Source organism: Podarcis erhardii (assembly GCF_964252035.2).
Source record: "Podarcis erhardii genome assembly, chromosome: 14".
NCBI lineage: Eukaryota > Metazoa > Chordata > Lepidosauria > Squamata > Lacertidae > Podarcis > Podarcis erhardii.
The window spans coordinates 46,395,560-46,411,043 of NC_138503.1; the positions used below are offsets into that span (position 1 = coordinate 46,395,560).

At 45.0% G+C, this 15,484-nt stretch overlaps 1 protein-coding gene across 6 annotated transcripts in view; it reads right to left on the reverse strand.

The window, feature by feature from the left end:
* CLEC16A (C-type lectin domain containing 16A) overlaps window positions 1-15,484 on the reverse strand; it is a 101,248-nt gene that overhangs the window by 50,247 nt on the left and 35,517 nt on the right. For all 6 annotated transcript variants that reach the window (XR_014151043.1, XR_014151044.1, XM_081839598.1 and 3 more), the window contains exons 13-18: window positions 13,873-13,995; window positions 11,299-11,408; window positions 9,739-9,783; window positions 8,706-8,756; window positions 8,053-8,181; window positions 4,703-4,823 (exon numbers count right to left, since the gene is read on the reverse strand). Coding sequence is in view for 4 of the 6 variants with exons in the window: in XM_081839598.1 (XP_081695724.1) it covers window positions 4,703-4,823; window positions 8,053-8,181; window positions 8,706-8,756; window positions 9,739-9,783; window positions 11,299-11,408; window positions 13,873-13,995 (579 nt within the window). In the remaining 2 variants the exon portion in view is untranslated. The remainder of the gene's footprint in view (window positions 1-4,702; window positions 4,824-8,052; window positions 8,182-8,705; window positions 8,757-9,738; window positions 9,784-11,298; window positions 11,409-13,872; window positions 13,996-15,484) is intronic.

The following is a 15,484-nucleotide window of genomic DNA, read 5'->3' on the forward strand; positions in this document are numbered from 1 at the left end:
CTTTTGTTCAGAATATATTGCACCTATACCATTTTCAAACCTTTGGCCTACCCCCATCCCATGGAGATTCTTCTTCATAAACATCTAGTTCTCTTTTTAAAAACAATCCACCTTGGGGGCCAGCACTACCACTTGTGGAAACAAAGCCCACAGTTTAACTCGTGTTTTGCAAAGAAGCAGTTTCTTTTGTCTGCCCTGAATTTTCCAACGTTCACCTTCCCTGGATGTCCACAAATTCTAGTACCGGGAGGGAGGGAGGAAGGCTTTTCTCTGTCCAGTTTCTGTACAGCATGCATATTTTTATACAGTGGTGCCTCGCAAGACGAAATTAATCCATTCCGTGAGGCTCTTCGTATAGCGGTTTTTTCGTCTTGCGAAGCAAGCCCATTGACAGCTTAGTGGATTAGCGATATTAGCGGTTTAGCGGCTTTTAGCGGATCAGCTGATAAGCGGCTTAGGGCTTAGGAAAAGGGGGGGGGAGGGAAAAAACCCCGAAGGAACTCGCAAGACATTTTCGTCTTGCGAAGCAAGCCCATAGGGAAATTTGTTTTGTGAAGCGCCTCCAAAACGGAAAACCCTTTCGTCTAGCGTGTTTTCCATCTTGCGAGGCGTTCGTCTTGCGGGGCACCACTGTATATCTTGATCACGTCTCCTCTTACTTGCCTTTTGTTCTTAACTGAAAAGTCCAAAATGTCCTGATGCATCCCCTTCCTATTAAGGAGAGGTGCATTACATACTGACTGAAATAATGTGTTTGAGCTTCTGCAATACAACCAAGCTAAGTGTACACCCATTTCCTTGGAAAGGAGGGGTAAGCCGGCCAAATTACATAGTTTTTGGTTCCTCGTTAAGGGACATCTGGTGCTCCAAGCAACTGTAAACATGCTTTGCATGTATAGCAGCAGCCTTTTGGGTGGGGATGCTAGCTCCCAAGTAGGAGGTGCCACAGAAAAACCTCCATCTCCAACTGGTCCCCAAGTGATGTAAAGTGTTGTAAAGTCCGGGCTAGACCAATGAAAGCATCTCTCTCCCCCCACCCCATTATCTAAACCTACAGCAAAATCTCTGTGGGGGGAAATGGCTAGTCTCCACATACTATAAATAATGTGAATTTCCAGGAAAAGTGACCAATCTGATATTTAATCTTTGCAATGGCAAAAATATCAGGGGGCTGGGGAACTGTGTGCGTTGAGACAAGAGACATTGGAAAACTGAACTGCGAAATGCACTTTAATGCCTCATAGCTCAATTGTGATTGTTCTATAAAAACAGAGGAAGGTTACAGGAATATACATTAAACTGCATCAATGAAGCAGGGGGAGGCAGGTACCAATCAAACAATCAATATGCAGGAAACGACGACACCATTACATTTGAAAGCCAAAAAAGAATATTGCAATTTGATTTGCTTTAAGAACACCCATATAAAATACCCGACAGATAGATTATAATCACATTTCCCGTTAGCTTACAAGCTGCTTACTTAAATTCTGCACAGGGAGTTCATTTCCTGACAGAACCAAGGCTAAAAACTCAAATGCACACAATTCCTAGGACCATAAGAAATGGTGTCAATTGAGCCTTGACATTTCCCTAAATAACATCTAATTGGCAATGCGTTGCCTATTCTCCAAACGGCAATTTCACAGTCATGCTCCACGTCTTGTGCTAACAGATGTGCACAGATGTTGTCAGCACATCGCAAAACAAAGTGTTGACTCCAACACATTTCAGCGCTCCCTTTGTAGCAGAAACTCATGCCCATTTCCACATCTTGTAGTAGCAAATTCCACGAATCTGTCCTGTGTTGGGCGAAGAAGTGCTTTCCTCTCTCCTAAATCTACTGCCAGTCCATTTAAATGGAGGAACCTACGTTCTAGAATTATGAGAGACGGAGGGGAGAAAATTCTTTCTTTATCCTTCATTTCCACCATGCAAAATTCTATAAATATCCTGCAAGCAGGAGTGGAGCACAAGAGCTCTCTCCCCTGGCATTCAGAAGCTTTACTACCTCCCACTGTAGAGGTGGGACGCGGGTGGCGCTGTGGGTTAAACCACAGAGCCTAGGACTTGCTGATCAGAAAGTTGGCGGTTCAGATCCCCGCGATGGGGTGAGCTCCTGTTGCTCGGTTCCTGCTCCTGCCAACCTAGCAGTTCGAAAGCACGTCAAAGTGCAAGTAGATAAATAGGTACCGCTCCGGCGGGAAGGTAAACGGTGTTTCCGTGCACTGCTCTGGTTCACCAGAAGTGGCTTAGTCATGCTGGCCACATGACCCAGAAGCTGTACGCTAGCGCACTCGGCCAATAAAGCAAGATGAGTGCCGCAACCCCAGAGATGGCCACGACTGGACCTAATGGTCAGGGGTCCCTTTACCTTTTTACTGTTGACACAGAGCAGAGCCATCGTGGGTAGAAGCCATTGATAGCCCTCTCTTCCATGAATTTGTCTAATCCTCTTTTAAAGCCATCCAACTTGGTGGCCATCACCGTCTCCTGTGAGAGTGAGTGCCACAGCTTAACTATGTGCTGCAGGAAGGACTTTCTTCATTTGTCCTAAATCTTCCATCATTCAGCTTCACTGCATGTTCATAAGTTCTAGTGTTCTGAGAGAGGATAATAACTTTTCTCTATCCACTTTTTCTAAACATGTTCCCTTTTCCTCACCGGGAAAGTACACCAACCACCTGAGATAATTTCAAATATCTTTTTTTAAAAAATATCTAGGGTGCCGTTTTTGAGACAGTGACAAGAATCGTACACAGTATTTCAAAAGGTAGCTGCAACATAGTGTTATATATGGGCACTAAAACACTGGCTGTTTCATTTACTTTCTATTCCTTTCCTAGTGATTCCTAGCATGGGGTGATAAAAATCATACTCAAGAGCAGGCCCTCTGAAATCAGTGGACTGACATTTCTTTATTTTACAAGTTTATGAACTGCTTGACAAGTCAAAGGACATCAAAATGATGTACAGCAAAAATAAAATACAAAGAATACAAATTCTTAAAACAAGGAAACCATTCCTGTGGATTTACACTTAGTACAGTGGTACCTCTTATTGCGAACGGGATCCGTTCCGGAGCCCCATTCGCAACCTGAGCAGAACGCAACCCACGTCTGCGCGGGTCGCGATTCACAGCTTCTGCGCATGACGTCATTTTGAGCACCTGTGCATGTGCGAGCGGCTAAGCCCAGAAGTAACCTGTTCTGTTACTTCCGGGTTGCCACGGTACGTATCCTGAAAGAACATATTTCATATATGACTAGGTCACGTCTCAGGAAAAACGTGAAACAAACCATCTTCAGTAGGCATCCAAACATCACGATGCTGGGCACCTGTTTAATTCCAGTTGGTAACCAATTCCAGGGGACTGGAGCCACAGCAATAAAAGACCAATTTCTAGTACAGACTAAGCACACCTCTGGGACATGCAGTACTCTCAGCAGTGCCCCATCTGAGCCGTGCAGTTGCCAAGCGGGGATATAAGGGGCAAGCTGACCCCTTAGATAATCTGGTCTCAAGTTATCTACCATACAATGTTATCTAGATCCATTAATTTCAATGGGTCGGCTTCCGAGTGTGAGTAACATCACCCATGGAATTTAGCTTTCAGCAGACTTTGATCTCGGAATAGCACATGCTCATTGTTGCTACAGGTCCTGATATTTTGATTGGGAGTACCAATGCCTCTTTCAGAAGCCTGTGCAGTGGGGCGGGTGGAACGGAGATCTCTCACAACTACATCGCTGTTTTATTCAAGTGAGCTGGAGCAGCTGGGCTTGTTCAATGTCGCCGGCCAAGGCAGGGCCAGATGAATTGACTTAAGGCTCAACTGCCTAGAACAGCCATTACAGTAAGATTAATTCTTTGAAATACCAAATATGACTGACATTTTCTATTAATATGTATTGCATGTGCCAAGATGGAAACAAGGACTCTAGATTTCCCAGCAAACACAATTTATTTTCATAACAAAAGAGTGGGGCATTACCAGAATGTCATATGGCTATTTTGGGTATTCATGACTTCCAGTTAGTGTTACTTTGGCAACAGGGTTTTTTAACCCTCCCGCCAAAAACAAAGATAAAGTCCCTCACAAATAAAAAATGCCCCGACTTGCCAATTTGTGAGGGGCAACCAGCCCTCTTCTCCTAGCTCAGATACCCCTCACTTTAAGAACTGCTTCGCCATTTGCATCACCACTGAACCCAACTTAGGCAGCCAGAATGATAATATGGCAGCCTTCAACAACCTGGTCACCTCCAGAAGCTCTTGGAGGGAGATGGAGACTAGGAGTAGAAGAGTCAAGAGACGTGGAGATCCCCCAACATTCTTTACTTGTTCCCACTCCAAAAAAAATTGCAAGTCTCTTCTAAGCTCAGCCACTTGATCTAGGAGGCTCCAAACATTCTCTGGGACAAAGGAAAACCATAGGGATCTTATTATGCATTGTGGGCAGCTTTGCAAAGGCCCAGTCTTTGGAAGAGCAGGGAACTCAAGTTATTCTTGCAAAAACTCCTCTCTCCCTTTTTGAGTGAAAAAAAAGGGGGGGTTAGCAAACCCCAACAGGACCAAGAAGCCTAGGCATTCCAGTTCAGCACTGTCTTGTTAATCCTCGTTTTTCTCCCCCTGAGGCTTTGAATGGCTTTATTTGGAGAATGCACTTTTGTCCTCATTCCAAGTGCCACTGTTTACTCACTCAAGTCTAGGACGTCATCGGTTTTAATTAAGTCCTCCTCCCTTGTCAACGGCAGCTGAGTCTCTGGCTCATCCTGGAGGTGCAGCGACAGGGACCGCATCATGAAGAAGACTCTGATGGCCTGAAAACACAAGTGGAAAAAGCTGATTATTTCTTTTTAAAGGTAATAATAATAATAATAATAATAATAATAATAAAAAAAAAAACCAAAACCTGGCTTAGATTAGGATGGAGACCTCTGGCCTGTGGGCAATTTGGCCACTGAGGACATTTCCCCCATACCAAGTCCCCCTGCCCCACACCTGACATCATACAACATCATACACTTGAGAGGCAAAGTAAGGATGTTGCTCCAGAGGAACAATCGGATGAGCTTCCAGTTGTTCCCTAGGCAAGTGGGGCTTGCTGATAGCACACAGATCCTAATGCCACTGTACAACCTATGGGGAGCAACGGGATTCCTGACTACCATCTGTCCCAGTTTTTCCCCTCCTCTAATATTTACAAGAATCATGGGGGGCTTCTGCTATCCCATCTTAGATAGGGCCCTGTCAGGTGAAGGCTAATGGAGAATGGAGAATCACTCCTTACTCTGGCTTTGTTTTACTGGAAATAAATATTTCTTTTTAGCAGCCCTAGCAGTGGAAGAGGAGGAGGAGGCAAATAATCACCCAAATCTGGCCAAAAAGGAGGCTTACTTGGTCTGCTGAAGGGACCCTATACAGGGACTCGGGGGAATATTTTTAACTAAGAGTAGGTTCCCTATTTTTTTGCAGGAGAGTGTAGTTTTTTATGCATTCTGTATCCAAATAATATATAGGGCTCTGAAAATCAACAGCAGTATCTAGAACTGGCCTGGAAATTCATTGGCAGCCAGTGAACCTGTTTGTTTGTTTTCTTTAATTGAACCTTGTTTTTTCTGCAGCTAAGAGGCCTGGCGGTTGCCTTTGAAAGCAATTCTAGTTTCCGAGAACCTTCTGGTGAAAGCCTCGCATCATAAATTCAGCCTGAATAACCTCGACCAGGCTCATTTTTACTTAGGAAAGGGAGCAACTGGAGCATTCACCTGTGTTAGTCAAAGCAATAAGCCCTAAAGGGCTCTACAAGAAGGAAGTGGTTTGTGGCTTTCTATAGACAAAATGCAAATATATATATAAATATTTTTAAAGAGAAATGAATCCTTGGAATGCAACCTTTGTTTTTAAGAACAAAATTTGGGCATGAAGAGGAAGGCAACCACCACCACTTGTTTCTGCAGAGAGATGACAGATTAAAGGAGAAAGCTTCAAACAGCTGGTCTAGCTTCCCCTGCTTTAAAAGATAAGCGCATTAGCTTTGGAAATCAGGATGGATTGGCCCAAGGCTCACACAGAAGAAGAAAAAAAAGTGTTTCTGAACTTCAGAAAACAACTCTGCTAGCTAATCAGAAGTGCCTCAAAAGGAATCAAAGTTCTGTTCTAGGAAAAAGGGTCCCTGGCTTTCCAAGAAGTTCAAGCAAACGAGATAAGAGATACATCCTGTGTCTCGAAGTGACAAGGCAGAATAAACAGAAGAGCTTAGAAAGGCCGTCTTGATTGCTGGTATTTCCAAGAAAGTTCTCAAGACCAAAAAGAAAAAAAAGATGTTGTCGCTAATTCATTTCTTCCTCCCCGAAGCAATTCTATGTACGCTGAAAGGATGAAAGCGGCCTAAACTGGAGTGTGCCATCAATACAACGGAAGCAAGCACATCTATGTGGTATTGTGTTTTCTGCAGAAAATGAAACTAATCAATTTCCTAGCTAGAGCTCCAAACGGAAGGTTATTTGAGTACAGGTTGTTCAGCTCACCAGGAGCCTCACAGTCAGAAGAACATGGTTTGCTGATCCAGCAAACACCTTAAGAAACAAACAAACCCTACTAGGACAAACAGAAGAGTTTTCTTTTTCAGAGCATCTCCAGATCCTGGCGATGTTATCAGAGAGGTGTCAAGAAGCAACTGGAAAATGTAAATGGTGTGCTTAACCTGTCTGTTGTGCAAAGAGCAACATGGGACCTCTCTAAAGATCTCTCGGTGGTGGTGAGGACACCTCTGTAACTCTCTGGCTTATTGTTTATCTAGGGCCTGATTGCACCAAGAAGTCAAATGCCAGCAATCATCAACCCCAACACACACCCATGTCAGAACAGGTGGATGTGTCGCTCCCAAATTTTGTAGCAAATGTGGGGCTTTCTAGGAGAGTAAGAAGTGTGGCTTTCTTTTCTCCCTTCTGGTTAATCAACAGGACTCCATGGCATGGCAGCGACTAATGCTACCAACACTCTCTTAGCTCTTTCCCAGCCAAGCCTTGCAAAAAACACAACGAAACTACTGGGGGAAAGAGAACACAGGCTTGCTGCCTTGATCCTGTCCCCATGGCAGCTTCTACAGGAAGAAAGGATGCCAAGGGCAGTGCAGCCACAGTCCTTTCTGCTCTATGCCAGCTCTTAAGAGGATAGGCTGGAAAGCAGAGGTGACAAACAAACCCCTGTGTTGCAAAGAGAACGTCAGCAATGTCTAGGCAACACGATGACCATGTACATATTCAATAGACAATATTTTATAAAATTCCTTCAAACCATAACAAGTCCAAAATGAAATCTTTAGTCTAAAAGTCTCTAAAAATCTTTAAATGAAGCGAGGTACAGTGGTGCCCCGCAAGACAAATGCCTCGCAAGACAAAAAACCCGCTAGACGAAAGGGTTTTCCGTTTTTCGAGGCGCTTCGCAAGACGAATTTCCCTATGGGATTGCTTGCGAGTCTTGCGAGTTTTTTCCCTTCCCCCCCCTTTTCTAAGCCACTAAGCCGCTAATAGCCGCTTAGCCGCTAATAGCCGCTTAGCCGCTAATAGCGCTAATCCGCTAATAGGGATGCTTCGCAAGACGAAAAAACCACTAGACGAAGAGACTCGCGGAACAGATTCTTTTCATCTTGCGAGGCACCACTGTAACAGACTTTGTACGATGAAAGACAAGCTGTGAAGCTTTGTGTATTCAGCCAATATGATGTCCAACACTGAAAAGTGATTCCGGATATTGACTACTCTTTCGTAGAATTCTTCATTATTACATGAGCACTGTTCCACAGCATTTGATATTTTCATTTACATATATTCATTCGAAATAAGATGGGTTTATGAAGCAATTATATATCCTCCCACCACACTGAAGAAGAATTCTACGAAACAGTAGTCACCTGGGCTGATGGGAACTGCAGCCCCAGACAGCTGAAGGGCACCAGATTGGGGAAGGCTTCTGCACACACCCACACCTCTGAGCACATTTGAGGGAGGGAAAGGGGGATAAAAATGTACTGAATTAAAAAAAACTCACCCTCCGCGTTCTTTCCACATCTCCGCAGGGCAGCCTCTTCACAAAGTCAATCCCAGTGAGAGGGGTTCCTGTTGGCGGCAGCAGAATGGAGGCATCCATCATCAAGTACTCGACATTCATGGGCTTAAGCTGGGAAAGGAATTTCACACTTAACATGTGACATAAACCCAAGCGCAACCTTAAAATCAACTGTACCTTTAATACTATTTCCCCACCCTCTTCCTGAGGAAAGGTTGTTAAAATAATAATAGTTAAAAAGTAGCTAACTATTAAAATAATAATAGTTAAAAACTAGCTAACTATACTACGTCAGACAACCAAAAATTGTGTACATGGAACTTTTCCATCTTGTAAAGCCTGTTAGGTCAGACCAAATGATAATTTGCCATATTTACCACTGTGCTGATATTCCATGCCTTGTCTAAGACGTTGTTATCCATGATAAGCAAATGCTAGGGAATCTTGATTCCCACATTATAAATCCCACACATTATAAATCTATGAGTTCTGAGTATTATAACATTTCTGCATGTGTCCACACACAATTATGGTTTAGCCTCTGGATTATTATTATTTTACAGTGTGGTACTCTAAGATGAGACACGTTAACGTTCCGTTTTGCCATCCACATGGCCATCTCATGAATTACTTACAGTCATGCTTCTGTATTCATCTTCAAACATATCCAGAAAAATTTCTTCGCCCTTTAAAAGGAAACAAGAGGAATGCATTTGCCCCTCCATAAACATTCCCTCTGCTTCTCATTATACGATGGTCTTAAAACTTCCCACCTTACCTACACTCTTCAAGGACCACTTTTGACCAAACTAGGAATGAAAAGAGCTACAGCTTCCCTTTATCTGGATAAGCTGCCAGCTGTTTATCTCTTCCTGTCAAGGCTGCGATTCCTAAACGCCTGGCGGGTGCCTTGCTTGATTTGCCTCTGGTGGAAAAACATGGCACCTGGCCTTAATTAAACAAAACAGCTTTGGAAATGGGTCATCGCCACGAAACGGCTTGAGTGCCTGGCAAAGAGGCCGTTTCTGCTGATCTTCCTGTTTATAAACTTCCAGACCTTTAAATAGGAAGTCAGCTAAGGGTCGACTCACATGCAAGGCAGCAGCAGTGGCAAAATGACCCCAGTCATTGGCCGCCGCCACCAAAACAGGTAGGGTCTTGGGGGCCAGAAAAACTTAGCTGAAGGCAGCGGCAGCACTTCCGTTTTGCGCTCATAAACCAGTATAGTTTATGGTAGAAACCTGAAAGCAACTCTACTAGCTGAAGTTTTATGAGGTGACTTCAAAGGCTACAGAGATGGTGCTGTTGACTATACACGGCTCACTGGCCCTCAGAATTGCCCACCCTTTGTCTAGATTGGGATAACTAGCACGGTGCCCTGCAGGCCCTGATGAACTGCAGCTCCCATTAGCACCAGGCAACATGGCCGATAGCCAGTAATGATGGGAGTTGTAATCCAACATTTTCTAGAGGAGTCTACCATGTTGGTTTTACCAGAGTCTGGTGAAAGCACCACGTAATTCCTGTCTAGTAAGTGATGTCTTAGGTTCTATTCTTATTAAGCTACGAAAAGGCAACCATGTACTTTAAAAGGTTCCCTGCTGGCTCCCTCTATCTTCCCCTGTATTCAGAGGTTAGGGAAACATGGAAAGCATTAGAACACTGTACCTTATAAAAACGTCGCACCAAGTGAACGCTTTCTTCTCTCGCGCCCTAGAAAGAAAAGGACACGGCTCAGTTCTACTTTGTGGCGGCCACTTTCAATAAGGCTTTAAAAGCAGCAAATGTCTTTCCCCAATACCATTGCTTCCCCCCTGGAAAGCCAGTTAAAAGAAAGAGAAGGACATCTCACGGCACTCTCCAGTGCAGGGGTGGCAAACTTGGTGGGGGCGGGATTCCCATTAGCCCTAGGCGGTGCAGCCAATGATCAGGGATGACGAGAGTTGGAGTCCAACAAGATATGGAGGGCGCCATGTCAGCTACCCCTAGCTGATGAGATGAGCAGAATCCAGACTGCTTCAGAAAGGTTCCAACGTGTTCAGCCCCCAACCTTTACGTGGGGGTTACGTTCCAAGGCACCACATGCATCAGTGAAATTGCATGTACCGTATTTTTCGCGCAGCTAGTTTCTTTTTTGGGGGGGGAATAAAGAATTTTTTTTATAATTCCTCCCGAGGCGCGGGGCTGGGGCAGGGGAAGCCTGAGCTTCCCCCGACCCCAGCCCCCAGAACAGGCTGCTATCCGCAAGCCTAGAGAGCCCGGTGGGAACTCCCGTGGGCTCCCAAGGCTTGCAGATAGCTTCCTGAAGCCTGGAGAGTGAGAGGGGTCGGTGCGCACCGACCCCTCTCGCTATCCAGGCTTCAGCGAAAGCCTGCATTCGCCCTATAGGACGCACACACATTTCCCCTTCATTTTTGGAGGGGAAAAAGTGTGTCCTATAGGGCGAAAAATACGGTAATTGAAACATATCGAAAAAGCCTGCAAACACCCCGTTCTGCCCTTTTAGCAACATTTCAGTGACGTTTATATTTCTGAGTTTGGTGCGATGTGTGTACACACAGTTGGACATGTGTAAACAGTGGGGTTGCGCGTATTAAGAAGGAGGTGCTAACATGTACCAATAGCAACTGTAACCCAGTGACAGCCCACATACTGCTGTTTGTACGTTGTGTCGTTTTCATTTTAACTCTTTATTTGAGCTTTTGCCCTGTATTTTTATCTTGTGAACAGCCCTGAGAACTTGTGATGAAGGGCGGTATAGAAATCTAATAAATACAATAAAATAGGTAAGTCCCAGGCTCAATCCCTAGCATCACTGATTAAATTTTCCCAGGACTGGGAAATTACCCCTTCCCTTCCCAAGACCATGATGAGACCAGAAAGACCAATGGAATGATGTGGAACAAAGCAGTCAGATTCGGCACACCCTGGTGACAGAGCTGTAGAAGCTTCTTCGACTCCCAACTCTTTGCTCTCAGTTCTGCTTGTACTAAGGCATGGATTCCAGCCCAATCAGACAATGGTTTAGAGAACAGCTAGCAAAAAAAAAAGTCTTAGATTTTTTAAAAAATGAACGTATTCTGGAAATTTCATTTCATCTTTTTACTATGCGTGCTGCCTTGACAGGGTTCTTCTCGTAAAGATGGACTGTTAGCAGTCAGAGAAATTTTGACACTTACATACCAGCAGTTAAGAGGCAAAAGGTGTCCAAACCCCACAAACACTCACCTCCAAACAGGCAAGGTGAACATCCTTTATAATTCTACCATGTTTGGACATCACCAGCTGCTTCAGTAGCAAGCAGCCAAGTTCCAATGTAGCCAGGCGAATTTTCCCATCTGTATGTTGGGCGGGGGGGGGGGGGGAGGAGGGCAGGAAAAAGTTAAGAGATTGTTGAGATCAAGTTGCTGACGTCTCAGCTTTACGGGCCAGCGCTTTAGCACCACTAGTCAAATTCAAGTATCTCAGCACTGTGGCATGTTTTGAGTACAAAATGCAAAACACTTCTTGCACTCAAACAAACACTGGAGCATGGAAAAGAACTAGGCAAGAACTGTTGTTTCTCTTCTGCAGTAGAGTGGAAGCCTATCCAGCTTAGTCCAAACAAAACCCAAACGCACAATTTGGCCAAAGCAGCCGTGCTCTCTACAGATTAACAGAATGATTCACTGAGACCATTACAACTAAGAACTTTTAACTCCACCTTCGCATTCTCCCCCCTCATCTCCCCCCCCCCCCCCGTTGTACAGTGGAACCTTGGTTTTCAAACATAATCTGTTCCAGAAGGCTGTTCGACTTCCAAGACATTAGAAAACCAAGGATCAAAGGGCTGGCTGCAAAGTCAACGGGGGGTGGGGGGGAATGAAAAACATGCCTCAGAAGCTGTTTGACTTCCAAGAGACTTTTGAAAACGGAAGCAATTACTTCTGGGTTTTCAGCGTTCGGGTTCTGAATTGTTCGGCTTCCGAGATGCTTGAAAACAGAGGTTCCACTGTACAGTCAAACCTAGGTTCTCGGACGGCTCCGTTTTGGAACGTTTCGGCTCCTGAAATACCAAAAACCTGGAAGTAAATGCTCCGGTTTTTGAATGTTTTTCGGAAGCCAAACGTCCGACGGGGCTTCTGTTTGAGTGCAGGAAGCTCCTGCAACCAATTGGAAGCCGCGCCTCGGTTGTTGAACTTTTTGGAAGCTGAACGGGCTTCCGGAACAGATTAACCGAGGTTTGACTGTATCTCCTAAGACCATGAACCTGATGGTTGGGATTGGGACTGTCACAGATATTTATGAGCAGCTCCGAGAGCCTCTTTTAGCCAAATAATGTTGTCATTATTATTAACAACAGGTGTTTACTTCAATTATTTAAATATTTTATTTTGCCCCTTGCCGTTCTCAACCATTTTTAACGCAAGTAAAAGAGCAGCAGTTGAGACAGTAAGGCAGCAGGTTACAAACACAAGTGAAAAGCACTGAGATACCTGGGCATATCAAAAGGGCTACGGTTCAGTTCCCACATAATGCTAGGCCAAACCATGCAAACACATGAATAAGCAGGCTCCCAGAGAGGAGATCACGGCGGCTTTGCTCCTCCTCCAGTCCTTCTGCCGGTGCACTGCAGCGATCTAAGCCGTGGGCTGGCTTGACAGGCTCGTGGTTTGTCTCTCTTCCAAGCAAACCACGGAGCTGTAAGCCAGAAAGGCAAAAACCTCTGGTTACAGCTCAGAGTTTGTCTGGGGCAAGATGAACCGCCCACCATGTGTTCCCACTAAGCCATGGTTTGGTTTAGTGTTACATGTGAACCAGGTCAGCCTTTCATGACCTAATTGGAAGAGCATGAGATCAGAGCTCCCCCATGCGATGAAAGTTAGAAGCTTCCCTGGCAGAGGGGAGAGAGAATATCATGTCCATGCTGAATATCAAGGCTCGGGGTTAGATTCATCACCTGCCTAGACAGTCCCATAACCTGTGCTTTGCGTATTGCAGGGGCAGCTACCCCCTGGCCCTCCAGCTGCTGATCACTGGCCACACTGGCTGGGGATAAAGGCAGCTGGAGTCTGGAAATAGTTGGAGTGCAGCAGCTTACCCCTCCCCAACCTCTGGTGTGGTCCATGCTGTTAACAACAATCTCAAAGCTGTATAAATCACATGCCTGTATAAATTATGCAAATTTGCTGAACTTGCAATATCTTTTCTTTTGCATAATTGTTTTCTGCTTTGGCAGCAGATAGCAAACACCTCGTTGAAAAGACGCAAGGAAGAAAGGATCTGGGATGTCAGCATTGCCGCCTATTCCAAATTCTTGCTCAGTACAGGACTTGGAGAAGCAATGAGACGTTTGCTGTAAGTGGCTGCACTGTATCTGGAATTGCTCCCCTTGAGCTCTGGTAGGATTCTGCCCGCAACATCCTCTGTTAAACAGCTGATCTCTTTACATTCCCACAAGAAGTCTTTGCCTCAAGAGGCTGAGAGTCAATGACTTCTTGTTCTCTGCTACTGCTGATGTGAGCTATGGTCATTGTTTGAAGATGTCTTTGGCGTTGGCTTGCTGCTTCATGCTTCCAGCATCAAACACAGCTTCCAAGTTCCTGTCTTGAAAGCAAAACAGGCTCTAGGCATGTAAATTTGTCCTACAGGAGTCTTTGCCAACCTGCTGAGAGTTGTAGTTCTAAAATGCCTGGAGGGCAATAGGCCGACAATGGGTACCCTATAGCAAAAGCCCTTCTGGTCCACAAAGGAGGGTGCTTTGCATACTCTTGGTTTCGGCACTTGTTAGTACAAAAAAGAAGATTGACAAAAACCCTCTACCTGGCTGAGCGGCATAGTTCATTATCCTGATGAGCCTCTCAGCGAGCACGTGATTGTACGAGGTCTTCTCCTCAGCATCCAGTGCCGAGAGCTGAATTCTCTCCAGTGTGACTGGCTCGATTCCTTTGAAGACAGAAAAAGTGTTTATTGCAGCTATGTGACAGTTTGCCAAAGCACACTTCCAAGGAACCAAGAAGCCAGTAATTAAGAAAGGCAGCCAGGCCTTGGGAAAGCACCAGTTTCCCAAGTTACCCACGCATAGATTTTGAAAGACGAGGAGGCAGTGAGAAACAAAAAGATAAAAGCAATTGAAATCTTCCCAGCGCTCCCCATAAGTCTTTAGAGGCAGGAAAATGCCCTGATCAACATCACCAATTCCACCACCCAACTGCACCGGAGATCTCCCTGGGATGTTTAGTTTACACGCTTTCTTGATGCTTCCAATCCCTGATTTTGCAAGGTTGATAAGACCAAAGCAAAATCTTGATAAAAACCTTGGTAACCACTGCCGGGGTTACGAAACTGCCTTGATGGGCACTGCCTGGTCAGCAACTGTTTTTAAAAGGAGAATGAGTGGATCAGGCCTCACCTGTCCCCTGCCAAGGTGGTCTTTTAGTAAGCCAGATAACAGCAATGATAACACATCCCCCAAACTAAGCCTTGATCCCAGCAACAAAACCTAAAGAATATCTCTGCACATTCTGCACCTGCCTATCGGCCACTTGCGACCAAGTGACAATGTGCGGGCACCAGGATGGCGTCTGACGTCTCCACCATCTGGAGGTGCATACCAGGGGATCCTTGGATCTTGACTGTAGAATCCTACCTGTTATATTTTATCTGCACAAACAGAATGAATTTCAGAAGCCAAAAAGTCACCTTGAAAAATACGACTTTCGAGCAGTGTGGCCCCAAAATGGCAACAAGACATTCGGTTTTGCCAGCTGTAATCCTCGTTTAAGGAGCCATATGGCACCTAGCTTATATATCTGAGTTTCTAACACTGCTGGGGGCATAAGCACTGTTTCTTGTATTTATCTACAGTGGTACCTCGCAAGATGAATGCCTTGAAAGACGAAAAACTCGCAAAATGAAAGAGTTTTTCGTTTTTTGAGTTGCTTCGCAAGACGGATTTCCCTATGGGCTTGCTTTGCAAGACGAAAACGTCTTGCAAGTTTGTTTCCTTTGTCTTGCAAGTTTGTTTCCTTTTTCTTAAAACCGTGCATTCACTTCGAGGAGCAACTCATAGCACGCGGTGTGGTAGCCTTTTTTGAGGTTTTTGAAGACTGGTGATTTTTGAAGCTTTTCCAAAGTCCTTGCTTCGCAAGACGAAAAGATCACAAGACGAAAAAACTCGCAGAACGAATTAATTTCGTCTTGCGAGGCATCACTGTATTTTTAAAGTGACAAGATAAGGGAGGGCAAACAGAAAAATGGGGATGGAGGCTGGAACCAGATCAGGAAAGGTGAGTGAGAAAGAAGCAGAAGACAGACAGACAGATGTAACAGGGATAGGGGGTGTTGTGCAGAAGGCTGGGGTGAAAATTGAGTCCTGAGACCTAAAGAGGTTGACAACCATTGCAGCACAGCACGTAGGCATGCACAAATTTGG